Source organism: Solea solea, chromosome 8 (genome assembly GCF_958295425.1).
Source record: "Solea solea chromosome 8, fSolSol10.1, whole genome shotgun sequence".
Taxonomy (NCBI): Eukaryota; Metazoa; Chordata; class Actinopteri; order Pleuronectiformes; family Soleidae; genus Solea; species Solea solea.
In genome coordinates this window covers 19,169,545-19,197,342 of record NC_081141.1, presented here as the reverse complement: position 1 = coordinate 19,197,342, position 27,798 = coordinate 19,169,545, and the positions used below count along the sequence as shown (strand labels likewise).

The 27,798-nt window shown below is 40.1% G+C and overlaps 1 protein-coding gene across 5 annotated transcripts; it reads left to right on the top strand.

Annotated features, from left to right (window-relative positions):
* The first annotated feature begins 1,000 nt into the window (after positions 1 to 1,000).
* nipbla (NIPBL cohesin loading factor a) lies at positions 1,001 to 27,054 on the top strand. 5 transcript variants are annotated; one of them, XM_058635629.1, is made up of 49 exons: positions 1,001 to 1,384; positions 2,896 to 2,967; positions 4,115 to 4,264; positions 4,444 to 4,609; positions 4,916 to 5,016; positions 5,131 to 5,239; positions 5,423 to 5,580; positions 6,678 to 6,826; positions 7,338 to 7,428; positions 7,669 to 7,890; positions 8,165 to 8,425; positions 8,516 to 9,267; positions 10,265 to 10,499; positions 10,611 to 10,787; positions 10,899 to 11,072; positions 11,287 to 11,448; positions 11,538 to 11,641; positions 11,725 to 11,811; positions 12,441 to 12,672; positions 13,995 to 14,146; positions 14,237 to 14,317; positions 14,436 to 14,536; positions 14,623 to 14,752; positions 14,849 to 14,931; positions 15,320 to 15,452; positions 16,345 to 16,488; positions 16,665 to 16,751; positions 16,951 to 17,171; positions 17,344 to 17,446; positions 17,914 to 18,012; positions 18,161 to 18,307; positions 20,146 to 20,280; positions 20,457 to 20,555; positions 20,643 to 20,696; positions 20,790 to 20,898; positions 21,034 to 21,164; positions 21,337 to 21,477; positions 21,598 to 21,691; positions 21,929 to 22,083; positions 22,220 to 22,310; positions 23,056 to 23,229; positions 23,388 to 23,578; positions 23,793 to 23,900; positions 23,993 to 24,193; positions 24,360 to 24,506; positions 24,733 to 25,106; positions 25,212 to 25,386; positions 25,502 to 25,699; positions 25,786 to 27,054. In XM_058635629.1, exons 3-49 carry the CDS (start codon positions 4,201 to 4,203, stop codon positions 26,134 to 26,136), a joined length of 7,653 nt encoding a protein of 2,550 aa, XP_058491612.1. In that variant the 5' UTR covers positions 1,001 to 1,384; positions 2,896 to 2,967; positions 4,115 to 4,200; the 3' UTR covers positions 26,137 to 27,054. The 5 variants fall into 5 exon arrangements, with proteins under 5 accessions (XP_058491612.1, XP_058491611.1, XP_058491616.1 ...); XM_058635628.1 differs by having other exon boundaries at positions 11,535 to 11,641; XM_058635633.1 differs by having other exon boundaries at positions 1,002 to 1,384; positions 8,516 to 8,691; positions 11,535 to 11,641.
* Positions 27,055 to 27,798: the final 744 nt, after the last annotated feature.

Sequence of the window (27,798 nt, the reverse complement as noted above, 5' to 3'; positions counted from 1 at the left end):
ACCACAAATCACAAGAGCAAATTTGTTAGTGACTCATTTACAGCCATATCTGTAACACCTTATATAATATTGAATTGGTAAATTAATCATTTACAAGATCTGTTTAGCAAATGAATACCAACTGCATTTTATCTGAAACACATTCATACATAAATCTTAACTAGAAGGTTGGGAAAATAGTAAAAATAAAGTAAAGCAAATGGGCTAGACCATGTGATGTGTCAAACTCAAGGCCCATGGGCTACATCGGCCCGCCTCACAATTGCATTCGGCCTATGAGATAAATACTTGTCTTTTATCCCATATGCCGATATATGTCTTTCCTGTTTTTTTTCCTAACTGACACACTTATTAGTACCACACATCAAGTTACCTCGTCAGTAAAAGAAATAAACAAATTTATTGTGGACTTTGAAAACACAGAAAATTACAGGAAATTGTTGGTTAAGATCCATGTGACTACAGGCCTGTATGTGCTGTCCTATTGGGATACAGCAGAGGAAACCAGTTAAGACAGGTGGAAATTGCATCACTACTACTGTTGATTTCAATGGAAAATAGATCATAAATGATTTACTACATAATATTTATTGCTCTTCTACTTTTATGGTCATTTGTAAGCACTCCAACTGTATACCTTTGAAAGAGTAATCCATTGCTGATATTTAGCACTTCTGAGGCTATTCCATGAGTAAATCAATTGTGTTCACTAATATATCTATCTTGAAATCAAAATCTGTCAAATACCTTTCATCATTATTAAAGAATGACCTCACAAACGGAGTACTTTAAACCTTTTTTGTTCTAAACAAATGTTTAAATGCCTTACACGTGTTGTAAATGAGAAGTTTAAATTAATACATTAATTTAAAAAAACAAAAACAAAACGCTGCTACACAACGTTATCCTGCAGCGACCTCCAGCGGCACAAACACGAAACGTCGCATGGCATTTTGTTTGGCGCCGATGGAGGGAGTCACTCCTGAGATCTTTGGTCAGTCAGTCGGCAGAACTTCCGGTCGGCATTTTGTTCTACGAGAGGAGAGCCTCTTGATGATCGCAACAATCGTCATATTTCTCATTTATTGTCGAAATTGGCTGAACTCCTTGTTTATGTCGGCGCAGACCGACTGAAACGCCGAAGAACGAATGTTTCCCAATGAATGTACGCAGAAACATTCGCCCTCGAGTGACGGAAGAAGAACGAATCAGCCCGACCCGGATTATTGTTGATAGCTAGCAAGCTAGCCTAGCAGCTAGCTGGCAAGCCAGTCGAGTTCCTTCTGGAGGAGCTGCGAGAGAGAAGAAAGGGGGAGCTAGAGATACGGACGCGGACACAAACCAAGCTAAAACATTCCCCTCCCTTTGAACGCAACGCCCGAAGGTAAATATTGTCACTTATTTTTCTTTATGAGGTGAACTTTTTAAACTGCGGTTATTATAATTTTCCCGTTGATATATGCTCTTCTGCAAGACCACCTACGGCGTCGTTAATCGTTGACCGGGAGGCAACGGAAGCTAGCGAACTAGCCCAGCCGAGCTAGCTAGGTGTGTTTTTGCTCTGCCGAGGCGCACGGCCTGAACTGGATGTCATTCGTCGAGCCCGAGGATTGGGCCGTTGCCACGGATTTGGTATCCGTGCAGTTGCATTTGCATCTGCGAACTCAAACACACTACATTTGCCCAGCTCAGAGGAATTTGGCGAACATTTAAGAACAACAAACTTGCGCTTCCTTGTATTATCTGAATCGCCTTCCCTCTTTTGAACGGAGACAGCGTTAGTGGCTAACTAACAACAGTTCGCGCTAGTTAGCACAACTAGCTAGCTACTATAACACGATTATTGTTGTTATGGAATATAAGACAGCTAGCATTAGTTATTCAGGCCGATATCCTCATTGGCAGCACGATCTTTGCAATTAGCCCGCAACATTCAGACAGCCAACTTCTTTGCACTACAGCGTTTTTGGTTTTGTTCGCTCGTAGCGGGCTGCAGCTGGTTATTCAGTTTAGATAAACACTTACAATAATCCCTTTAGGAATTACGACACAGCATAATTGTCAATTAAGACATAATAACGGTCTGTTTTTGTTTTTGCTGGATGTTTTGGCGGGGCTAATGTGGGTTTAGGTTGCTATCTTGTTTTGAAATGTTTTGATTATGCACAGGCTACGCTGCCACAGCTTTAGTTACTTTTTCAATCAGAGTTTGGTGGCAATGGTCTTGTATTCACTGGAGGATCGTAGATGTTTTCGTGACCCCATCGAATACAGTGAAGTGGCTATCTGTGGCGTTTGTAGAGTGCGTTGTAGCTGTAGCTACTGGAAGATACAGCCCCCCACTACTGCCGCCACCATCACAGTGCATCTGTTCCTTTGTGCTGTCTCCTGCTTGTCAGTCTCACAGCTGTCAGCCAAGCCTCTGTGTACAGAGAGAGACCACATAGAGTGGGATTGCTAACAATACTGCTAGATAATGTTATGTTTCTAACATCCATCTGTTGATCCCTGATACAGTTGTGACATGCAGAAATAGTTTTCACGCATTTACTATTTGCCCTCAGTGATCTGCTGCCACTCAGGTCTGGTTGCAACCTTGTGTTTACAGATTTTTCATGACACCAGTAACATGCTGAAGTTTCTGTAAAAGTTATTGCATTTGGTTAGTTGTGATTTCATCGTTTTACTGGGTTGCACTCAAAGTCAACTGTGCTACATGTTGTTGCATCTTTAGTTTGAAGACTGTAAAAATTGTGATTCTATATATGTTGTTGTTTTGCTATTTTACACAAATGTATTTTAACTCTTGTATATGTGGCGTTTTTCCAAAATTAACAAAAAGAAAATATAATTTTATGTTGCAGTCTGATTCAGAGCCGTGTTCTCTTTCAACAGATTGAAGGAGTAGGGATTTTTATTTGAAATGTCAGTGGGTCCACCCGAGACTGCACAGGATTCTTCAAAAAGGTATTTTGTATAATGGTTATTTATCATTTCACAGACTGGCTATTAGTAATAATAATAACTCTGAAACAACTAATGGTGATATCCTCATTTAGATGGAGATAGTGTGTGTGTGAACAGTATAACATTTTATATGTTTAAACATGCAAAACTGTTGTTGTTATTTTGTATCTGAGTGGATATCATAGATAAGAAGGGGTCCCTTTCACTTGTCTGCTTCAGCTTGTTGTAGCAATTAGGTCCATTAAGCGTGGGCTGCGTTTAGATTTTCTGAAAATTGCAGCTGGCCTTTTTCTCTGATTTTCTGTGACCTCCTTTATCGTCTTCCCTGAGAAGTCAAGGAGATTTAACTGGCTAAGTATTTAGACATGAAGAATTACTTCACAAAATTACACATCAAATATGTATGTTTGTAAAATCAAGTGGAGAGAGAAACTGAAGAGACAGAATGTTTGTAAATATCCACACATGGTGTAGTATCTACTGTATTACTTGTGCCAGCAGAATGCCCAGGCATATTCACTGGAATACCTTATTGCTACAGAGGTGTAATATTTTATACTGTTATTCTGTAGTATCAGCTTGACAAACATTCTGCTCTGTTATTGTCTATATTGTTGTGTTTACAACTGCACATAATGCATTGGTTGCCCTTTAATGGCAGTCATCAATATGTACCTGTGTATTTTGCATTTTCACAGCTTTAAAAGTGTATCAAAATTCAATAGAATTAAAACATTTTGATGCAGTGTTTTATGAATGATTAGGGATTGGTTGGTGTATATAGTTTGACCTGGTATAATGATATAGTGCACAGCAGCAGGATGGTCGCATGGTTAGAGACCTTGTCCTCTAAACATTAGGCCAAACTGCATTTGTTTTTAAAACTTTGCCCCTGTATCATTACTGCATGTCGAAACTGTACCAAGCTTTCTTGGTTGGTATGATGCATCCAGTGTTTGTTGTTGCATATATCCTATTATTCATTTGATGTCATTTAATAATATTAATTATAATTTAATTTCATCTCACTCTTGTCTTTTATCCGCTCTTTTCTCGGCTGCTTTCACTGTCTTTTTCCACCCCTCTCCTATGCATTGCTCATACTCGCCCTTCTATCCACTCCATCTGTTTCTAACCTCTCTCTTAGGTGTCGGGAGATGTGAGGACGGGTGCTGTCCATCGACCCCCTGATCTACCTGTGTATCAACACACTCCCCCACCCCCACCTTCAGTATGAATGGGGATATGCCCCATGTTCCCATCACCACTCTTGCTGGGATCGCTAGCTTAACAGACTGTGAGTAACATCGCTTTCATGCAAACACAATGTCCCTTTTTGTGTCCTCATCCAATGCAAATAGTTTGAAATATTCAGTTTAAATGATACAAATGTGATTGCATATCTAATCTCTTTCTTTATGTGTTTATTTATCCCCCGCAATTCTATTCTATTCTATCATCTCTCCATCACCTCAGTGCTGAACCAACTACCCCTCCCTTCCCCTCTCCCCGCTACCACCACTAAGAGCCTCCTCTACAATGGGAGGATCGCAGAGGAGGTTACCTGCCTTTTGGGCTGTCGGGATGAGAATCTGGCCTCCCAGCTAGCCCATGGCCTCAACCAGGTCTCCACTGAGCATATGTAAGTGTAAAAGAGTGTCTTGTAATGGCAGCTTGCAGTCATAAACTAGTCATAGGAAATATATGTGAAAACGAATTACAAATGACATCACCAGAGACACCACTATTGACTTTTAGCACAAAAATATGCAATTTATCGTGTTGGAATACATGTTACTGTCTTAACTGGCAGGTAAATCTATACAGTCATATGCTTGTTTTTGGTACATAAATACAGAATGTTTAAACATCATTCTCATGTCTCTGTTTCTACTTAATGCTTCTAATGTTTACTTGCCCACTTCATTTTTACTTTGTGTGTATTCAGAGAGCTAAAGGACAACCTGGGTAGCGATGAGCCAGAGGGAGATGCACCACTGTTGCTGCAGACCATGCTGGCCAGGAACCCTGGCATTTTCAGGGAGAAAAGTATGAAGCACATCCTTAACATGGTTGCACTCAATTACATAGATACTCTTTGTGTCGGTGTCTATAATAAATGTTCTTTTTTTTTAAAAAAAACTAAAAAAAAAATCAAAACAGATGTTATGCAGCAACCAATGGTACCACAGTTCAAGATCACCCAGAATTCCATGCATAGCCCTGCCCAGTCTGCAAATTTCCAGCCTGCAATTTCCCCAAGTCCATCAAGGTTGGTCAAGCAGCAAGCATGAGATGATCCTAATTTGTCATTACATAAAACTGAGTTATCATTTCATTGTGTTATACATGTCTAAAGACTAATACTTGGATAACCTGTTGCTCTTTGTGTTAATCCATGTTTGTACATACTTGCTGACTTTGTACCATCCTGTTCTATCTTCACTTTGTCCAGTCGGTTTGTGGCGCCTCAGACTGGGTCCAGTAGTCGGTATATGGGCCAGCAGAACAGTCCAGTACCCAGCCCCTACACTCCCCAAAGCCCTGCCACTGGTTACATACAGCAGTATCAACAACCACCCAGCTATAACCAACACCAACAGATACAACAAGGTGAGAGGATATTTGTGTGTGTCGTACGTCTGTGTGCATGTGTCAGAGTATAATAGTTAGTACTAGCTTATTGACACATTATTATTGACATGCAAATTATGATGTATATTTGTTCTTAATTTTTCGCAATTTTTCGCAATTATAGCAGTAGTGAGTTATTCATTGGTTGACTTTGTGCTTTGTTATTTTATCAGATTTTTATATACCAAAATTTTATCTAGTAAGTTTTCTGTTACCGTTGTCCTAAATACCTAAACATTTAAATGAGTTTATTGGGGGTGTTTCAATGCCGATACCAGTATCGGGTATTGGTCCGACACTAGGCACATGCACTCAAGCTTACAAAACTATTCCGATACAAACATGTATTGTTGTTGTAAGTTCCCTACTGTAATTGTAAGTACTGTAACAACAAGCACTTGTATCCATACGCCGTATCGTCAATTACCTTAATGTAATGTAACTACTCTGTCTGGAAAAAAAAGTGGTATCAGTGCATTGCAACATTGTATGATCTTTATAACAAAGCAAATGTATTGAACAGAAAATTCATGCTGTCCTGATATTACTGGATTATGTATCTCACATTTTCTGTGTATAGTGGAGGACATTCTATTTATTTTAATTTTCCTTGATTTCTGACTAGCAACCAGTTGCTCGTAGAGCTGCAACTAACGATTATTTTCATAATCGATTAATCTGTCGATTATTTGCTCGATTAATCCCTTGGTGTTCAGAATGTCAGAAAACCTTTTATAATGTTGAACTGTGTTTGTCAAACCTGGAAATGATGATGTTCTCAAATGTCTTGTTTTGTCCACAAACCGAAATGATTGACTTTTAATGATTTCTTTGTTATCCAGAGCAAAGAAATGAAGAAAATATTCACATTTAAGAAGCTTAAACAATTAGAAATCTTGTTTTAATCATGAAAAAAGCATCAAACGGTTATTCGATTATCAAAATAGTTGACGATTAATTTAGTAATCGATTAATAATCAATTCATCGATTAATTGTTTCAGCTCTAGTTGCTCGTATGCAAAATTATATAAATATATATATTTTAAATGATGACTTATTTCTATTTATCTGGCAGTGTCTGTGGCCAGTCCCATGGTTCCAGGTGGCATAAGAAATATCCACGAGGTCAAAGTATCAGGGCAGATGGCCAATGCTGCCAACCACCACTCAGACAGACATGGCACTGAGGACTACCTTAACATTGTACACCGACTCAGCAGTGAGGTATGATTGATAAAGTGTTAAATGAATATAATATAAAATGAATATAATATAAAGTGCTATTTTCCTGAGGTACATTATGTGACATCAATCAACCAAGCATTGGGTTTACTTAGTAAAAGTTGTCATGGATTTAAACCGACACTGGTTTTCAAGGTGTTTTTTCCACTGATGGAAGATTCTCAGGACAAAAATGTTTTTGGAAATTTAGAACACACTGGTGTGCACACAGCAGTGGTGTTCTGCTTCCGTTTTAGGTGTAGTATTAATTTAGCACTATGCTTCTGACCTCTGGGAGAGTTTTTTTGGAGATTACTGCACCCTCGTACAGGAAGCTGTATTGGTGATAGATGAGCAAAACTTTGTCTTAACATCATAACAATCAAATCTAATGAAAATAACAGTTAACTTGTATAGTGCCAAATAACAATGTCTCAAGGCACTAGTGTATTAAGAACTTTGTCTGAAAGTGCACTGTAAATCTTATAATAATATCTAATATCTGTATTTCCAGGAGGGTGACTCCACCATGAGGAATCCCTCTTTCCCTCTGAGGTCTCCACAGTCCAGCTGCTCCCCAGCAGGCAGTGAAGGAACACCCAAATGTAAGGCCACTGCAAGAGGACAGGAAGTACACCATATAAATCCTGCACATTTTTTGCTTTTAGGAAAAAGCCGTCCCATGACCTGAAGTGTTCATAATTTAAATTTCAGAGCAGTCCACAATGATTTCCATTTCACTCGTAATACTTACCTTGTTATTTTACATTGTGTTTGCAGTTATGTGCTCATCTACATGCATTGATATATAACTTTCGTCTCTATTTTGTGTCGCTCTGTAATAGCTGGTTCACGCCCCCCACTGATTCTGCAGTCACCACCTCCCTATGCCGCCTCACCAAGGGAGGGAGGACCCGACCAGAAACAGCAGTCCCAGCAAAGGAAGAAAACCCCCGCGGTGAAAGAGGAGAAGGACATGTATGACATTGTCAGCTCTCCAAACAAGGACTCTAAGAAACTCACCCTCAAACTGTCCAGGGTCAAGTCAAATGAGTCCGATCCCCCAGGTAAGATAAGATTTTGTATCTTCTCAGCCTGTGTGGACCCCCCCCCCCCCCCCCCCCCCCCCCCCACACACACACACACACATTTTGTTTTTCTTTAAGCAGTTTTCCAGAATAGTTTGATTGAAAATGAATGGCTTTCAATATTCATTTGAGGTATGCTGCACTTAGATTTGTGAAAAAAATGTAATTAATGTTATTCTGAACTTTTGGAGTACTATAAACGATTAGCCCACTGTCATACAACTCTGTATATATATTTTTATAATTGTCTCAGGTGAGGCTGTGTCGGGTATGGACCAGAACTCAGAAAACATGGAGGCAGAGCTTGGTTTCCAGCAGGTGCCTGTTCTCCAGCAAACTCTAGCAGCCCGGCTGCAACAACAGCAAGTTTCCCAGCAAGCAGGTGGTGGCAGTGGTCTCCAGCCTCCCAGTTCACCAGTTTACGATGAGGCAGAGCTAGATGCCCTTGCTGAAATTGAGAGGATAGAACGAGAAGCGGCTAGTGAGAAATGCTCTAAAGAAGTACAAGATAAAGGTGTGTGGAGTATATTTAAATATGTCATCATGTATGTAACGAGAGTTGGGAAAATCAATCTAATATTACTTGTGTTTTTTACTTTTACAGACAAGCCACTGAAGAAGAGAAAACAGGACTCTTTTCCACTGGAGCCAGGAGCTGGGGGACCAGGTGGACCCACAGGTGCACCAGGGAGTGGAGCAACAGGCGGAGGCAACGCTGGCAAATTGACACCACAAGAGGCCACCGCAGCTGGGAATGGTGCCAGCCGCCCTCCCCTTATGGTGAGCATCGACCTCCAGCAGGCAGGCCGAGCTGATGGCCAGCTCGACCCCTGTCTGGCTGCCCCTATTCCAGCCCTTGAGGCCCAACGCTGGCCTGAAGAACCAGCTAGCGGGCCGGCTACTCTGGAGGGTTCAGACACAGCTTTGCAGTTGAAACCAGATGGACGACCGGAAGTGATCAAGAATAGGGTCGATAAACATGACAGCAGGAGAGAAGGTCGGGAGTCATCGAAGCATCGAAATGACGATAAATCCTCAGACAGACGGGGAGAGATGCCAAAATCATCAAACCGCGGCGAACACGGCCGAGACAGGGACAGAGAATCTGACAGAGATAGGAGGCACCGGAGTGAGACTGGTGGTCGAGACCGACGCTCCCCTGATTCTCGCTGCCGAAGTGACCGAGATAGATCTGGCTTTCGGGGTTCTTCCATTGGAGATCCTAGTCGGACCAGCAGTAGGCAGGATGGTTCCAAACCAGCATCATCTGCTTCTGGTGCTAAACTTCCAGATTCATTTCCTGCTCACCTCCTGGGAGGGCATAGTGGCGCACTGAAGAACTTCCAGATCCCCAAGGTGATCTGGGCTGACCCAAACAAAATCTACTCATCTACCAATCAATCATTCAACTGTCACTGCTTCAAATCTCACAAACCAAAATATACCACTGCTCATGCTTTGTTTTTGTGTTTGGTTTCCCATTCATAAGTATTTAATTTATTTCTGGGGTTGGTCTTTAATTCTGTTAACACATTAACCCACACCTAATCATCTGTTAAAGTAGAAACTGTTTATTTTTAATAGATTGAGATTGTGTCCTGTGTATACAAAAGCAGCTATCTTAAAGAAATGCTCCATTTCTGTTTGCATATGGGTAAATGACCAAACTGAAGGGGTCTGCTGTTGTATGTTTTGCTTACAATAACAAGCCCAATTTCACACATCTTAATATTTATTTTAACAGTAGCTTCTTTTGCACTGCCTTAAAGGGTCTTGTGTGGCAAAGTTCATGTGCTTGTCGCAGTTGCACAACTACTTTGTCAAAGCCATATTTACCTTTAACAAAACAAAAATTACGCGGCTAGATGTTAAATTTCCAACGCAATCCAATCTATTCACTTAAGAGGTTTAAGGCTGATCTTAACTGGCTGTGCACTCTGTGGAGGGTAGAAATGCAACACTGATTAAGAGGCCTCGGGTCTGGGTCAGTAAGAATTAACTAGAATCAGAGCAACAGATTTTCTGTGTTTTGTTGTGAAAGCTGCACTCTGTACCTTTCAGTAAAAAAAAAAGCAATATAGTGACTAAAATGTCAATTGACAATGCATGGATGTATGCAGGGCATCAAAAAAAAGACATTGGTAAAAGAAATAGCTTGAACTGTAATAATGGAGCATTTCTTTAAGATGCTTATCAGAACTATTGTGGAAACTAACATCAAAATCACTAATCTCATGTCAGTCTGATTATGCAATTTCTGAAAAAAAAAATGTATTGTCTTTTTTTCTAATTAACTGAGAGAGAAAAGAAAGTTTTACTTAAGTTGGACCTCTATTTTCTTTATTTTCCTCAGATTAAACGTGATAAGGATAGCAGTGGGTCAAACGAAGGTCAAATGTGGGGCCAGCCCAAGGTTAAACTAGAGAGGCTGGGTTTGGTGAAGGACTTTGAGAAGAGGCCGAAACCTGTCGTGGTTCTGAAAAAGCTCTCCGTTGACCAGATCCAGAGCATCATCCGGCACAGCAAGTCTGGAAAGAACAGGATTTCGTCAGGAAAGTCTGGCAAAAGTAAGACGGAGAAGCTGTTTGGTTAGTTCAACTACATAAATCAAGTGCATCATTTGTATTTTATCAACCATTTATTTATATAAAGAATTTGATTTTTTTCTAATAGCTTTAAATTATATGATTAAATTGAAGGTGGAATGGACCCAGCAGTTCTGAAAGAACTGCCCCCCGAGCTTCTTGCAGAGATTGAGTCAACCATGCCCCTGTGTGAAAGAGTAAAGATGAACAAGAGGAAACGAAGCACTGTAAATGAAAAGCCCAAATATGCTGAGGTCAGCTCGGATGAAGACTTTGATGCTAACGGAGAGTGTGAGTCAAATTACTTATTGGTGTTTTTTCTTGCTGCTATTCTTTGCACAAGGTTTTAGTCATTTGATTTTTAGCAATATTCTTAATCAGTGGTCTTTATGTTCTCTACAGCTGCAAGGAAGCGACAACGTAGACAGAAAGACCAGTCCTGGGAGTTTGAGGAGAGGGAGCGTCGCGGTTCAGGGGAACATCGGAAAAGTGGGCAACGGGAGGGCCGACGAGGCTCTGGAAGTCGCTACAGAGATTCCGAGGAGGAGGATTCGCCACCACCAACCATTAGTGAAGGTCTGTATTAAAGTTATTTTTTTATTTTTTGGTTAGGTTGATGCAAAATAAAATAAAAATGTACTGTTAAAGACAAGGAACCATCAAAAAATGCACACATACTTTTCAGTGTCAGGTTAATGTGTTTATAATAACGATGCACTTTTAAAGACAGTTGGTAATGGTATACAATAGCAACAATCCTAACATTAATGAGATGAATTCTCCCTTACAGTTGCTAGAAAAATGAAGATGAAGGAGAAGCAGAAGAAACGGAAAGCATATGAACCCAAGTTGACCCAAGAAGAGTTGATGGATTCATCTACATTCAAGAGGTTCTTGACAAGCATTGACAACATACTGGAGAATCTGGAGGATGTGGATTTTACTACCATGGGTAAATATCATTGCTGACTGGTATTCAAACCTCTTTATATTTTAGTGTGACTCTGCGGAATGTTTTGTAATGTTTCTGTTTCCCAGCAGCAGATGATGATGAGATACCTCAGGAACTTCTGCTTGGTAAACACCAATTGCATGAACTGGGCAGTGAGTCTGCGAAGATCAAAGCTATGGGCATCTCCAACAGGGTAATGTATATTAACAAAGACACTGTTGACATACTATTGTGTATGAGTGACGCCGATCTAAATAATATGCTCTGTTGCTATAGATTCCATCAGACAAGCTGGTGAAGCTGCTGAACATACTGGAAAAGAATATCCAGGATGGGTCAAAGCTCTCTACCCTGATGAACTATGTGAGCTCAATTTTTCTCTTCCATTATCTGTTTTCAATGGTCTTTACAGTTTTGTTGAATTATAACTGGAATATTGTTAAAATCAGTACAGTATCCATTTAAAGAATTAAAACTGTAATACTGTCACTGACAGCAAAAGTAAAAAATTAAAACGGAAGTGCATAACTTCCACTTTTTTTGTTGTCGATTTTATTATTTTTCCTCAATTTGGTCTTTATCAACAGTGACGATGTAACATCATCTATATGCCGCATCCTTCATCTGAAAACAGACTCTGTCAAGTAATACTATCAGACCTGATTATGGGAGTGTCTGTGTATACAGTGGCAGTCATTCTCCAACCTGTTTACAGCTGCCCTATTTCACTAGCGCAGTGTTGCTGTTGTCTATTTTTGTCTTGACATAAAACAAATCACTTCCTGTGTGCAGCACAGTAATGTCGCCAGTCAACATGAGATCTTAACACAGCTATATTTAGAAACAGAGAGTCACGTGGAGCTGATAAGCATTTGGCATTGTGAATTTATGGTTTGAATATAACAGGCATTTGTTTATATTTAAAAGATGTACTTCTGAGAGTGATTTGCATGTGAAAAATGTATTCAAGTTCTTTTCTCTTCTCACCCCAGGACCATGATGCTGAAGATGAGGAGAAACTCTGGAGAGACCTGATCATGGAGAGAGTCACAAAATCTGCAGACGCCTGTCTTACAGCTCTTAACATCATGACCTCGGGACACATGCCGAAGGCTGTCTATATAGAGGATGTCATAGAGCGGGTCCTACAGTACACCAAGTTCCATCTTCAGAACAGCCTGTATCCACAATACGATCCAGTCTACAGGGTGGATCCACATGGAGGTGAGGATGTGTCGCTTTTCGTAACCTTTTCTGGTTACATTTTGCAAAGGTAGTGGAGCATTAAAATATATTTTTATTTTCTAATTATATGTAATTTGAAAATTAAATAACTGCAGTCAGTCATTGAACCTAAGAAAGTCCATCAGATTTTTACCAGGCCTGTCAGGCTGTCTGTATCTTTACAGCATGCATTGTGTGTTGGTGTGTTGGATTTGTTACCTTTTGACCTTGTCAACATGAGACCTGGTCCTAACGAGGCAGAAGTTTCCAGCCAATAGAAACGGTTTAGTTTGGTACGGTGTGGTATTTGTTTGCATTTCCATTACGAATAGTACCAAAACTATTCCATTCTTTGGCACCCGTCCCTTGGGGTACCAGAGTAAAATTGAAAAAAATTGTGTGGTATGGTCAGGGTAGAGCTAGACTGGTTCCATCCATGACAGTCAGCTGATTGGTGACAGAAAAATGTAATTTCCATGGAAGTCAAGCCAAACATCCACAGTCTATTATCACACAAAGCTTGAAGTCTTGTTGAGATAAACAGCCACAAATTGGGCAGAAAAAAGAGCTGCTGGATGTCCTTCATTGTTACTTCACCCCATGGAGTGGGAGTGAAGTATTGTTTTTTGTGGGTCTGTCTGTCTGTGCCCTTGCCACTATGACCAATAGAGGGTGCTAGAGTCTTGTTGTGTGAATGGGGTGAAGTGTACCATCTCTGATTGCCTTGTTGTCCATTGTGATGTTGTCTGTTGTGCTGCGTTTGATGTTGTTGCACCAATACAACGTCACATTACACTGCCTTCAGGCACAGACCACACCCCCTCTACCAAGTAAAGGACTGTTCTCAGTCGAAACGCAAGACTGACCCATTCCAAACTGTACCGTACTGTACCGTACTTTACCAAACTAAACCGTACCATGATGGAAACACAGCATGTTTCAGGCTAAGATTTGAATTGTGGTTAGGTCACATTTAGGCATTCATTAGTTATGGTTTAGGTTAAGGACAATGCTTTGGTTAGGCTGTCCAAATGAATGGAGGTCAATGCAGGGTCCTTAAGGGGATATTTGTGTGATCTTGTGTGTGTATGTTTGTTAAATGTTAGAAAACCAAATTTTCTTTATTTAATAAGTAGAGCAAGGGTCACTGTCAACAGACTTCTTTACACGTTTTTATTTAGCAAAATAATGTAAATTACCTTCTTAAGTACAGTTTAAGGTGTTTATCAAGCTGTCAGCTATGTAGTGATGTATAGTGTCTGTGCTCCAGGTGCCTACAAAATACTGTGGCTTGTTTAACAATGTCACTCTTGTCCCTTTAGGTGGCCTGTTGAGTTCTAAGGCGAAGCGTGCAAAATGTTCCACACATAAGCAGCGTGTGATAGTCATGTTGTACAATAAAGTGTGTGACATTGTCAGCAACATTTCCGAGCTGCTAGAGATCCAACTACTTACAGACACCACCATCCTCCAGGTAAAAACCTCAACTGTATAACAACAATGTCATAAGTCAAGCACTCCTTTGAAAACCAGGTGATAACTCGTGCTATTTCCATTTTTCTAGGTTTCTTCTATGGGAATTACTCCATTCTTTGTGGAGAATGTCAGTGAGCTGCAGTTGTGTGCCATTAAACTAGTTACAGCAGTAAGTCTTATGAATCACATTATTGAGTTCTACATTGCAGTTCTTCTGCTCAGTACAAATTTTAAAATCAGACACTATGTAGGTAGAGACTAACGGCTTTATCAAATCCTGTCTCCAGGTTTTTTCTCGTTATGAGAAGCATCGGCAGCTGATCTTGGAGGAGATCTTTACGTCTTTGGCCAGACTGCCCACCAGCAAACGCTCCCTCAGGAATTTCAGGTAATTTCTTTTATATTAATTCACAGTGAGTGTGGCATCACACGAGAGGCTCTCACTGCAGCTATACCCGAATCTCTTGTTTTTAGGCTGAACAGCTCAGACAAAGATGGAGAGCCCATGTACATCCAAATGGTGACGGCTCTGGTGCTGCAGCTGATTCAGTGTGTGGTACACCTCCCTAGTGATAGGGACATATTTGAAGAGAACGACAGCAAGGTAGGAGAAACGTGCAAAAAATTGTATATATACAAATAAAAACATGCAGGCATACAATTTGCTCACAAGTTGTTTTGCCCCTGTTTTTTTTTTTAGGTTGATCAAGATGTGCTGATAACCAACTCGTATGAGACCGCAATGAGAACAGCACAGAATTTCCTCTCAGTCTTCCTCAAAAAGTAAGTACAATTTTATTGATTATTGGCTTGAAGTGTGAAATGTATCGTTGCACTGAACTTCCATTATTCTCTCTCATGTCATGTATTTAGTAACAAACGCACAATACACAATGCTGAATGTGCTTGCTGGTAGTGCACAGTACCAGGTTACTACCCATCATTGCTCTGTGTTTTAAGACGTCAAACGTTTAAGGGTTTAGTAGAATGCAGGCTTCTCTAGCCATACTAATTTATTTTCACTGAATATTCAGTTTTCTTCATGGACCTTGGGCCTATGGTCAAATTTATCACCATGCTCCCTGGTTGCTTTGGTTCCGTTCCTGTTACTTCCCTGTGATGACCCTTTCTCCTTCTCTACCTCTGTCTTCCCCTCTTTCCCTGCTCTCAGGTGTGGCAGTAAGCAGGGCGAAGAAGATTACCGGCCGTTATTTGAGAACTTCGTCCAGGACCTGCTTTCAACAGTAAACAAACCTGAGTGGCCTGCTGCAGAGCTGCTCCTCAGTCTGCTTGGTCGACTATTGGTTAGTATGACACATCCCTTTTTTTTAATTTGTGTCAATGTGTTTCTAAGAATAGATGCTCTAAATGAACTGTGGGTGACAGTTTTATGGTCCTTTTTAACAAAGGAACCATTTGTTGTTGTTTGGAAAGTGTCACTATGCTTCTTTGCATTTGAAGTACTTATTGTTATTTGAGGCACTTTTATAATGCTGGTGTTGGTCTTGATTAAATGTCAACTTGGGTTAGGTGTTAGCTGGACACTGTGATCATATCACTTGGACATGATACGTGGACGTGATATTTATATAGACATTATTTGAGTATGGTTAAGCAATCACTGGCTAGTCCTAAAGTGCTATGTCCTAAAGTAATCCACTGAAGCATCACCCTCTTCTGCTCATTGAATTATTTTCTCTTAGAATTGATACTTTGCAGATGTCAGTCTCTGCACTCATCGTCTGATGACTGTAATTCTTGGCTGCTTGACAGATCTTCTCATTTTTATCACTCTGCTTCAGTCATCATGACTTTATTTCCACCAGCCCTCAGAGACTCCTGCAAATTAAACTGGACCAAAGAAACATTATTCATGTTGATTACTCCTCAAAGGCTGACCAGAAAGCACTCACTAGCATCATAAACTGAGGCAAATAAGTCACAATTAAATATTGTGTGTCAAAGACTGGTGGAACTGGCATGATTTAAGGGGGAAAAAAAAGAGAGACCCCCTTATTGTTTAATTTAGAAACAATCTTTTATTAGGGCCAACATAATTTCCACTCTTCAAGGAGAATCCGCTAATGCAATCATACCAGTGTTGTTTTTATTTTTGTTGCATGGAAGTCTAGGTTTTTGTCTTGCTGGCATTTTTAAATGTTCAATTTGCTTTCTTTCCATCTCTGCTCTCATTAGGTTCACCAGTTCAGTAACAAACAGACTGAGATGGCTCTGAGAGTAGCATCTCTTGACTACCTGGGCACAGTGGCTGCCCGTCTGAGGAAAGACGCAGTCACTAGCAAGATGGATCAGAAATCAATTGATCGTATTCTACAACAGGTAGAGGAGCATCTACTTATATAATTATGTCAACTGAATGTGTAATTTGATTGATACAATGGCAAAACAGGAAATATGTTTAGATCTACTTTTGATTAACGTTTTGCATTCCTGTCTTTTTTTTCTGTGTTTGTTTTGGTGTGAAATAACTTTTTTTTCCCTGTGTGATAATTTAGTCTCAAGGTAATGATGAGACCCAACAGCTGCAGAAGGCTCTATTGGACTACTTGGAAGACAATGCTGAGACAGATGCCTCTTTGGTGGTGAGTTTTTAGTTGTCGTGACACTCTTCAGTGTCACATTGACTTTTTCTTCAATTGCTCAAACGAGTTATTTGTTCTTCTCCTGTAGAAGCAACATCCTAGATTACACTGCATATCACATAATTAAAATAGTATTCTATAGCATTTAAAAGCTATACAATAATCTATGGTTCCTGCTGAGACCCTCTTTGTTCTCCAGTTTGCCAGAAAGTTCTACATTGCCCAGTGGTTTCGGGACGCCACCACAGAAGCTGAGAAGTCTATGCGGAACCAAAATTCGAAGGATGAGGACTCATCGGATGGACCGCAACATGCCAAGGAGTTGGAGAGCACTGGTGAAATCATGCAGCGTGCTGAGAAGCGCAAGAAGTTCCTGCGCAATATCATCAAGACTATTCCGTCTCATTTCGCTACACTGAAGTAAGGATTGTCTTGGCAATGTAATCCATATCAATCTTAAAACAAACAATTTTACTCTTTGGTTTTTCTCTTTTTCATGTGTCTTTTTTTGGTGGTTGCCTGTGAGTTACAGTTGCCAGTTGAATGATAACATGATCTTATTGTATTCTTCCTTTATATCTCTCTCTTTCAGAATGAACTCTGACACTGTGGACTATGAAGACTCCTGTCTGATCGTGCGTTATTTGGCCTCCATGAGGCCGTTCGCCCAGAGCTTTGATATTTATTTAACACAGGTATTTTAAAATATTCTTACCACAAATAACTTTGTAATAAAGCACAGCAGCTTCACACAATAATATAAAAAGTTGTTCAGTCAGTATAATTTTGTTGATACAAGGGCTGAAGCCTGGGTGGTTGGCCATCTTCCATAAGTTAATTAATTTGATTAGCACATTTAGACACAAATAAAACTACGACTTCATAGTCGTAGTGCTATCTTGAGTCTGCCGTTGTGATGACAGACCAAGATAAACAGATATGTGCCACCTCACCCACAGCCAAATAGGAAAAACATTTCTCACTCATATCGGTTTGGAATGTGGGCGCTGGTTGCTTTTCAGCTGTAGTCAGTGATGCAATGTTGCAATGGGTAATCATTCTTTGCGATTAGCTGATCAACTGGCTAGTGAGTGTACCAGGCTTACATTGTAACGTTTGTGTAACTATAGTTTTTTTTTAAATTATTTTCTTTTTTTAATAGATTTTGCGAGTCCTTGGGGAAAGTGCCATCGCTGTGAGGACTAAAGCCATGAAATGTCTGTCTGAGGTTGTAGCTGTGGACCCCAGTATACTGTCAAGGGTATGTGAGAGTCATTCATTTCAAAAACTACGTTGTATTGCCTGTTTTCCTATTCTTGTTCTTTCTCAATGTACTTATCTGGTTTTTGCAGGTAATCTTAAAGTGTTTTTCACTAAACTATGCAGTAACTTTTTTTTCTCTTCTGCAGTCGGACATGCAGCGTGGCGTCCATGGTCGTTTGATGGACAATTCCACCAGTGTGAGAGAGGCCGCTGTTGAGCTGTTAGGCAAATTCGTCCTCAGCAGACCTCAACTCACTGAACAGTACTACGAAATGCTTATAGAGAGGATACTGGTAGGTTGCCCATTTAGATTGTTATTGCATTGTGAGGATTTACTGTCTCAGTACTGTGTGTGCGTACAGTAGTTATGTACTCGGATCTCAGAAAAGCCATTTATCACATGCTGTCAATGGGTGAACTTGGTTTTAGGCAGACTAAGACAATAATTTGGTTTTGTTAATGTCATGTAAACAAGTAAGTCCGACTAAAATCGAGCCAGTCTTAGTCAGACTAATATACCTGTATAATGTGATTCATAGTCCTATTACTCCTGCATGCATACACTTCGTGGGACTGGAGTCGGGCTTGGCGTTCTACGCATGCACCAACATTTCCTCCCTGGACCTGAAGTAGAAGTATAAATTGTCGTACCGTTACTGGAAATTGTATGTAGCAACATCTTTATTTGAACAACGGAGCAACCACAAGAGCCATGCTCGATCTAATTTGTATCACGATTAACATATACTGCAGGTACAAAATATACAGAACCTCAGCATTTGCATGCGGAGCGCTGATTGGCTCCTGGGACATTCAGGGAGCATGAGCAGAGCACTGAGCCTGAACAGTGCAGCACTGATCTCATGTCTCTACTCCTGAGTTGGTCTAATCACACAGCATGCGTGGCTGTACAAAGAATTGATAATGTTTTGTGGCGGGCTGAAACATACAAATGCCGTTGTATATTGAACCGAACGGGGGTATCGAAAAGTTCTGTAAAAATACCGAATATTGTTGCACCCCTATACTCGTCCAATAAATTGATTTTCTCCTCCGTGTGTATACTACGACTTTGCAAATTGTCCAGTTGTCTGTCTCAGACTATGGCCTTAGCTTGATTGATCTGCGCATGCAAACGTACTGTCGGTTTCAGTTCAGTTCAGTGCTCCTCAAAGAACTTCATGTTCCCTACCATTCTAAAAAGTTGTATGTATGTTGTGTCATGCCTGATGTGGTGATGTGGTTAGACATTATTTATCAGAACAGACTTTTTTCCAAGGCATTTTGTCATTGCTGCATTGATTTTTACTCCATACAGTACTGTTGTGTATTTCTGCCTTGAACCCTTACTTGTAATGTCAGTCATTTCAGTGTGGAATGCCAACTGATTGTTAGATTCTTTTTTTATCAGACATACTTAAGTTATTGTCAATTTATTGTGCAATTCTGTGGTTGTCACCCTTATAAAACCAGTTTATATCAATCTGTTAAGCCCATTCTCTGTAAATAACTAACAAAGAACCAGTGTGGTATTTGAGCTGCTGTTGTATGGACCTGTTTAATACATATTATGTAAAGCCAGATGAAAAATCATTTAAAATTGTTAATTGTGTTTAAATTTGAAAGTAATATGAAAATCAAACCCTTTCAAAACAATATACAGTCTAGGATTAACACACATATCAATATAATATATTGATATTGAAACGCATTCCAACACAAAAGCCTTGTCCTTATTCTCTGTACTCAGCATCTCATCTCAGAAGTGAACACGTTGAAATTGTTGTGCCTGTTGTCATGGAAATGCTCTGAAGGGTTCATGAGAAGTTCACTCTTCATTATGGTCTTGTACTGCCACCTATTGGCAAAAACCTGCAGTTGCACCACATGCAAATATGTAAACTAGCACAGTGTTAATGCCAAACTATTCCGTATTTGTCTGTTTGGATGTTATGATTTAATTGACTAGTCTGATACAATATGTTTTTGAGAGAGATGTTGAAAAATTTAAGGACTTGCAGACAATTGTATAAATAAAAAGAGACATAGGTCCAAATATAAAATGTAAATAATGGACATTAGAGCCTAGATTTGCAAAGTCTTTGTGAATTAATTTGCTTTTGGTGCACAGGACACTGGTATCAGCGTACGAAAACGAGTGATCAAGATCCTCAGAGATATCTGTCTGGAGCAGCCGACCTTCAGTAAGATTACTGAGATGTGTGTGAGGATGATCCGCAGGGTCAATGATGAAGAGGGTATCAAGGTAAGGATGAACTGCACCCGAGTCCCTTAAAAATTTTACTTGGTGGTTATAATATTTTGAAAGCGACATTCTTTTACGGTAAATATTTGTATTTCAGTGTATACATCATGGAATCGGGAAAAGATTTGTGCAAAGTGTTGATCCAAAGTAATGACTCTCAAACTTGTTATTGATAGAAACTGGTGAACGAGACATTCCAGAAGTTGTGGTTTACGCCAACTCCAGCGCATGACAAAGAGACCATGACCAGAAAGATCCTGAACATCACTGATGTGGTAAGTTTGAATAATAATGGTTATGTCCAAAACAAAAACAGGATCTCTTATCAAACTTTAACCATCTTTATGGTACTGTCACGTTAGGTTTCAGCGTGTCGAGACACTGGCTACGACTGGTTTGAGCAACTTCTCCAAAATGTAAGAATTTGATTTTGAATCAGGGCTTCACCTGGTGGGGAACATGTCTTTAACACTTTAAAATGAGCTGTCAAAATGTTTCTTGTGCCTCAGCTTCTCAAGTCTGAAGAGGATGCATCATACAAACCAGCCAAAAAGGCCTGTGTTCAGCTAGTTGACAATCTGGTAGAGCACATCCTAAAGTACGAGGAGTCGCTTGCAGGTATTGAACTGTATAATTTGACTTCTAGGGGTTTCTTTATAAACTTTGATGACAATAAAGGCATATATTTATGGTGAAAAGCTACATGTGAATGTCAGAAGTCAAACTTTTTTTTTTTCCTTCTTTCCCCTGTAGAGAACAAAGGTGTAAACTCAACACGGCTTGTGGCGTGTATCACTACCTTGTACTTGTTCAGCAAGATCAGGGCCCAGCTAATGGTCAAACATGCCATGACCATGCAGCCTTACCTGACCACAAAGTGCAACGTAAGTGATGTTTACCAAATGTGTTTTGTTGTTGTTATTAGTAAACAAACATTAACTGCCTAGTTTATGAATTGAATTTAGTATTGAGAACAGAGTGCTTATTTGACCTTTGTAATAATTAACTATCAGCACTTTGTCTGCTTTTCCTTTATTTATACTGTTCTCCCTGCAGACTGCCAATGACTTCATGGTCATATGTAATGTGGCAAAGATCTTGGAGCTTGTGGTACCACTGATGGAGCACCCCAGTGAAACGTTCCTGGCCACCATTGAAGAAGACCTCATGAAGCTCATCATCAAATATGGCATGACTGTATGTACCAGTTTTTTGTTTTTTATTTAATGTATACTGCACAGCTGCAGAGCCTGGTTCACTCTGAAGTATAAAGTGCAGTCAGATATGTTGAAGCTATTTTCTCCTCTTTATGTCAAGGTGGTCCAGCACTGTGTGAGCTGTCTTGGAGCTGTTGTCAACAAAGTGACACACAACTACAAGTTTGTCTGGGCTTGCTTCAACAGATTCTATGGTAAGTCTGATTTAAAGCACTGTTGTTGCAAAGATAATGTTAGTCTGCAATGATGCGTGTTGAAGTGCCGTCTTCATGACAGTCAGAATAAAGGCACTAAAATTGTATTTCAACATTTGAAGCAGGTCCTTTGTCGTTTTACTATTACAAATCCCATTTGAAGAGTGGTTTGTGCTAGTCACCAGTGTGATTCAGCCATGATTTTGGTACCCTAAAATAATTTTTCTTTTGTTCCAGGTGCACTTAACAAGCTCAAGGTTCAGCATCAGGAGGATCCTAACAGTGCAACATTGGTAGCAAACAAGCCTTTCCTGCTGCGATCGCTCTTCACTGTGGGTGCACTGGCCCGACACTTTGATTTTGATCTGGAAGAGTTTAAGGGCCCCAACAAGGTAGAACAACAGTTTAATTTTAATATTTAACATTTGAAATCTAGAGAAAGATTGCAACTTTAAAATTGTGAAACCAAAGTCCTTTTTATAGAAATAATAAAATGTCTGTAACATTTTGTCATTGTAATGTGTACAGGTTGTTATCAAGGAAAAAGTTCTCGAGCTTCTGGTGTACTTCACCAAACATGAAGATGAGGAGGTCAAGACCAAAGCCATCATTGGCTTAGGCAAGAACACTTATCAAATATGGTTTGACAGATGTAAAGATCGACATATATGTTATGTGTATAAAAATAATAGCCCCTGAGTGTTTGGAAAGGTTGAAAGCAATGTTTGCTGTGTCACTGGGTTACACGGTATGCTGACAATTATTGCGTCCAGCTAAGCCCAAACTTTTAAAATTAAACTGGACCCAAACAGGTCTTGATACTTTGTGCATGCTCCACAGTTCCTGCTCCCTGACTTTGACTCAGAAATAGTAGTACACAGAAGAAAACAGTGAAGAAAATACAGCTAAATACAGACTGGTGACACCAAATTTATGCCCTGTCATTTTCAAGAATTAAATTTTTTTTGTATGTATTGATATTAAAAAGATAATTGATGGCAGAAAGATGGCGCTCCACATTCAACAACCAGCAGCCATTTACAAGCTGTAACATATTAGACAAATGTAAAATGCATAATAATAACAAGCTGAACAGGGGCATATCACCACTTAGTGTAGTGAAGTCTGACAATCAATCAATTCCCTGCTATTGATTATACAAACACTGGGATAAGGACAGTATCCAATTTAATATCGAGTTTTAGCTTGAATTAATTGGGCAAGGAAAGCGTGAGCAACTGTCACAATTGCAATAGTAGAGCCAGTAATGTGCTACAGGCTGTTCTACCAGTTGGACATCTTCTAACTACAGCTTTTATTATTTATATGGTCTTATTGGTTTGTATTTGTTTCTCTTGCTTCAGGCTTCCTTGTGATCATGCATCCCAGCCAGATGTTCATGCCTGAGGTGAAGTCCTTGTACAATGGCATCCTGGCTGACAGCTCCTCTTCCATCAACCTCAAAATCCAGATCCTCAAAAACCTCCAGACATACCTTCAGGAGGAAGACACGCGGATGCAGGAAGCGGACAGAGAATGTAAGAGTAGCTGTGGTTGATGCTGCTGTTTTTAAACGCATTTTGGTTTTACATGCCAGAATTGAGATTCATGAAGACATGTACATTTTGTTAGGCACAGCAACCCACAGAGATGAATGAATTGTTTATTTAAACCATATCACTTTTCATCATTGTAGGGAAGAAACTGTCCAAAAAGGAGGATCTGAAGGAGATGGGAGACATTTCTTCAGGGATGAGCAGCTCTATAATGCAGCTCTATCTAAAACAGGTTCTGGAGGCGTTCTTCCACACCCAGTCCAGTGTACGGCACTTTGCTCTGAATGTCATCGCTCTGACACTCAACCAGGGTCTCATCCATCCTGTACAGGTAAGAAGTGAGCACCAGCACCTGACAAACCACTAGTAATAATGAATGAATTGAAAGGCCAACTTTTAAAAAACAAAGTTCATTGATTCAGCTGGAAACATCAGCTGTACCACTGTACTTTACCCTTACTTTCTTTCATGTAAGCTTCCCATTGCTTATCAAAGTCATATAAAGATGCATGTGAATGTAACATTATTTTCTACCTGTCGTACAGTGTGTACCCTACCTCATTGCAATGGGAACAGATCCAGAGCCCAGTATGAGGAACAAGGCTGACCAGCAGCTGGTGGAGATTGACAAGAAGTACACAGGATTCATCCATGTGAGTTAATTCAGTGTTTTATTCCAAATTATAACTGTTTATTGTATTGGAACATTATTTTTCTAACATCTCTGTCGACATATTTTTTGCAGATGAAGGCAGTTGCTGGGATGAAGATGTCCTATAATCTGCAGCAGGCCATTGCTTCATCTCGCAGGAGCATCATAAGAGGCTTCAGACAGGATGAGACCCACTCAGCACTCTGCTCGCACCTCTTCGCCATGATCCGGGGGAACCGGCAGCATCGCAGGGCCTTCCTTATCTCACTGCTGAACCTCTTTGATGACAGTTCTGTGAGTGAACCTCCACTAACCGTAACATATGTTTGCACTGCTTGGTGTAAAGTGGACATTCTTCATTTACGCACATGTATTTTAGACATTTTCTAGCAGCAATGCTTTATACAGCATACAGATAAAAACATGTATTTAACCTTCCTTGTTTTATTTCTCCCCGTAGAAGACGGAAGTGAACATGCTGCTGTTTGTAGCAGACAACCTCGCCTGTTTCCCGTTCCAGAGCCAGGAGGAGCCTCTCTTCATCATGCACCACATAGACATCACCCTGTCTGTTTCTGGGAGCAACCTGTTGCAAACCTTTAGAGAGGTTGGTTAGCTTTTCAAATAAAACCTGGATCTAATACATATTTGGATCATGTGTTAGAGTTCTCGATGGGCCTGACTATTACGACCAGACATGGCCCGACACACCAGCATGAATTGTCCGCCGGAACCATTGAGAACTATTGTGTGTTGGGCATTGCAGTTGAAGAAATTCTGAAAAGCAGAAAGTCTTAAATATTCGTATTGATTTCTTTTTTCTGTCTGCACAGCTTTTGTTAAAGGAGCCAAGGCGAAAGGAGAAGAAGGTAAAGAAGGTATGGCGGAACACATCAGATGGGGAGGGTGAAGAGGAAAAGATGAACTGTGACTCTCCCAGAAGCAACGACGAAGAAAACGGCAACACTGATGATAATGATGAAGTGGTACGGCGGCCTAAAAAGGCTAGAAAACCTGTTGCAGACTCAGAAACCTCGGATTCAGGGTCTGATCTGGAGGATTTGGATGTGGACGATGCGGAAAAAGTAATGAGGCTCCTCCCAGACAATCCTGTTGGTCTCTTGGACTTTGCTAATGCTGTTCAGGGCATCCTGTTGTTGCTGGTGCTCAAGCAGCACCTGAAGAACCAGTATGGTTTCTCTGACAGGTAAGACATACATCACCATTGTTTCCTAAAAAACCAACAAAAAACACTTTACATTGCATTCACCAATTTAAACATGTCCACTCTAATTGAAACTTCTTCCAACAGTAAAATTCAGAAGTACTCACCAACAGAGTCAGCCAAGGTGTATGATAAAGCAGTGAACCGGAAAAGCACCGTTCACTTTCATCCACGACAAACCATCGACTTTATCTCCAACAACATGGCTCATGCGTCATTGACAGAAGATGTCAAGAAGCGGATAGTCAAACAGTACCTAGACGTAAGTAATTAAGTCCTATTTAACTTGGCCTTAATTCTTCTGAAACCTTGGGACATGTATGCTGCTTTTTACCTACATTAAAGTCGTTCCTCTAATTTCTTTCAACACCACACAGTTCAAGGTTCTAATGGAACATCTGGACCCAGATGAAGAGGATGAGGAGGGAGAAGCCTCTGCCAGCGCTAACATCAGAAATAAAGCCATAAACGCCCTCCTGGGAGGCCCCGGGCCCATGTCGGGACCCAGTCCACGCAATCAGGCAGGACCAGAGACAGATGATGATTACAGCGATGGCGATGAAAGGACTCCAGGGGTGAGATATTGGCTGACACACTATCTTAAAAATGAATTAAAAACAGTTAGAATAACTAAAAGACATGTTATCTCTCTTCCCTGCAGTCCTCTCGAAGGTCAAGGCGAGCGGACCCCGGCCATATGAGTGAAATGGTGGATTCAATGGATGTGATTGCTCTTTGTTGCCCCAAATACAAGGACCGGCCACAAATAGCTCGAGTCATCAACAAGACTTCCAGTGGTTATAGCATCCACTGGATGGCTGGCTCCTACTCGGGGCCGTGGGCAGAAGCCAAGAAACGGGATGGCCGCAAACTGGTGCCTTGGGTGGACACTATAAAGGAGTCGGACATCATTTACAAGAAGATTGCCTTGACCAGCAACCACAAACTGAGCAACAAAGTAGTACAGACTTTACGCTCACTGTACGCAGCGCGGGAAGGAGGGGCTAGCTAATGGCTCCCGAGTGGTGTTTTTTTGTTTTTTTGTTTTTTTTTACCCCCTGCTCAATTTCTACTTTATCAGAGAATCATCCTTTTTCCCCTGCTCCTGCTCCTCCTCCTCAAACCTGCCATCTCCAACGACAGCCAAACTTCACTGGATTACCACCCTCCTCACCTTCCTCCTTTTTCTAAGAAAACACAAGAGGGCAAGAATATTTGACACTACATACTTTTACATGAGTTATTCTTGCAAAAATGACACAAAACATAAGACTTATTATATTAGAGGGACTGCTCATGTTTTGTTTGTGTATACGTTCAGAGGATAGAATCCAGAAGGCATTAAAGGAATAATTCACCCAAATTATCCCTTAAAAGGCTATCGGAAAAGAGACCTGGAGGGAAATGTTTTGTCAACATTGTTGTGGGAGCTCCTTCGCTGTTGTGCAGCAGATTCTAGTCGCTCATTTCTACTCCCACTGTATAATAGTTTAACACAACAAAAAACTAAAATGTTTATATCTCTGAAGACAAAAAAGCTGTAAAAAAAAGAATAAAACCTTAAGTGAATGTTGGAAATTAGTCTTTTTGATGTTCTTATTAAAGTGTTTTTGGAGTTTATTATACTACTAGCACCCTGATGGTTTTTTTCCTTTTAGCTTTTAGATATTTGAAAGAAAAAGATATAAAAAAGGAAAAAAAAAAGATTTTTTATTTTTGTTCACTTTTATTTGTCCATGCTGTACAATGGCAGAGTCCTCTGAATATAATTTATTCTATTTCGAACTACGCATGCAGTATATGTGGCCTATTGCAGGAGGATATTTTGTAAATGTAGATTTTGTTGTATTAGGTCACCCTAGTAATAAGAGGAAAGGGATTCATACCCTTTTGGTGGAACAAATACTGCAATAAATTTTCTACTTTGTCACTTGTCTGCTCAAAGTGTTAATCTGATCTTTTTATTTTGCAAAAGAAGAGAAGTGTAGGACCTTGATCTCATGTAAAAACCAACTAGCCTTATTTAAGAGAATGTGTCACAAGGGAGATGATGATTAATGATGCCTGATATCCATCAATTTTCTACTGTTTATATTATTTTATTTTTTTTAATCACAGGGGGCTCAAGCTAATATAATGCCAGACAACCTTTGTAATAAATAATCATTTTACACATAGATGTGAAAAGAAACAATTTAATTTGTTATTTCACTTGTTTCTGTGCTATTTGAAAATACCATCATGTAGTTACTTAGTTTGTAGTGACAAACAGCATGAACCACGTGTTTTGCTATGTTGTCTAATTGGATATCCTTATACCAGTGTCTGTTAATCCTGGTCCTTGGGACCCACTGCCCAGCATGTTTTAGATGAACATTGAAAACACGCAGGGCAGTGGGTCCCGAGGACCAGGATTGAGGTATTTCATGCCTGTAGCTTGATCCCTGACAAATTTGCCAGGATAACTCAGGAATATTTGTTATACAGCCAGAAAACACTAAACTTTGACTCATTTTCAACCTTGAAAATCTGTAATTCACTCCCTCCCCTCTAATTCACCCACAATATTTTGCCCAAAAGAATAGTAAGACTTCGATTTACTTGCTGAACAGGAATGCACTGGCCTCTCTGCAGAGCTGTCAACAAGCTCTGCAGAAGCCTGGTAACGAGCTGT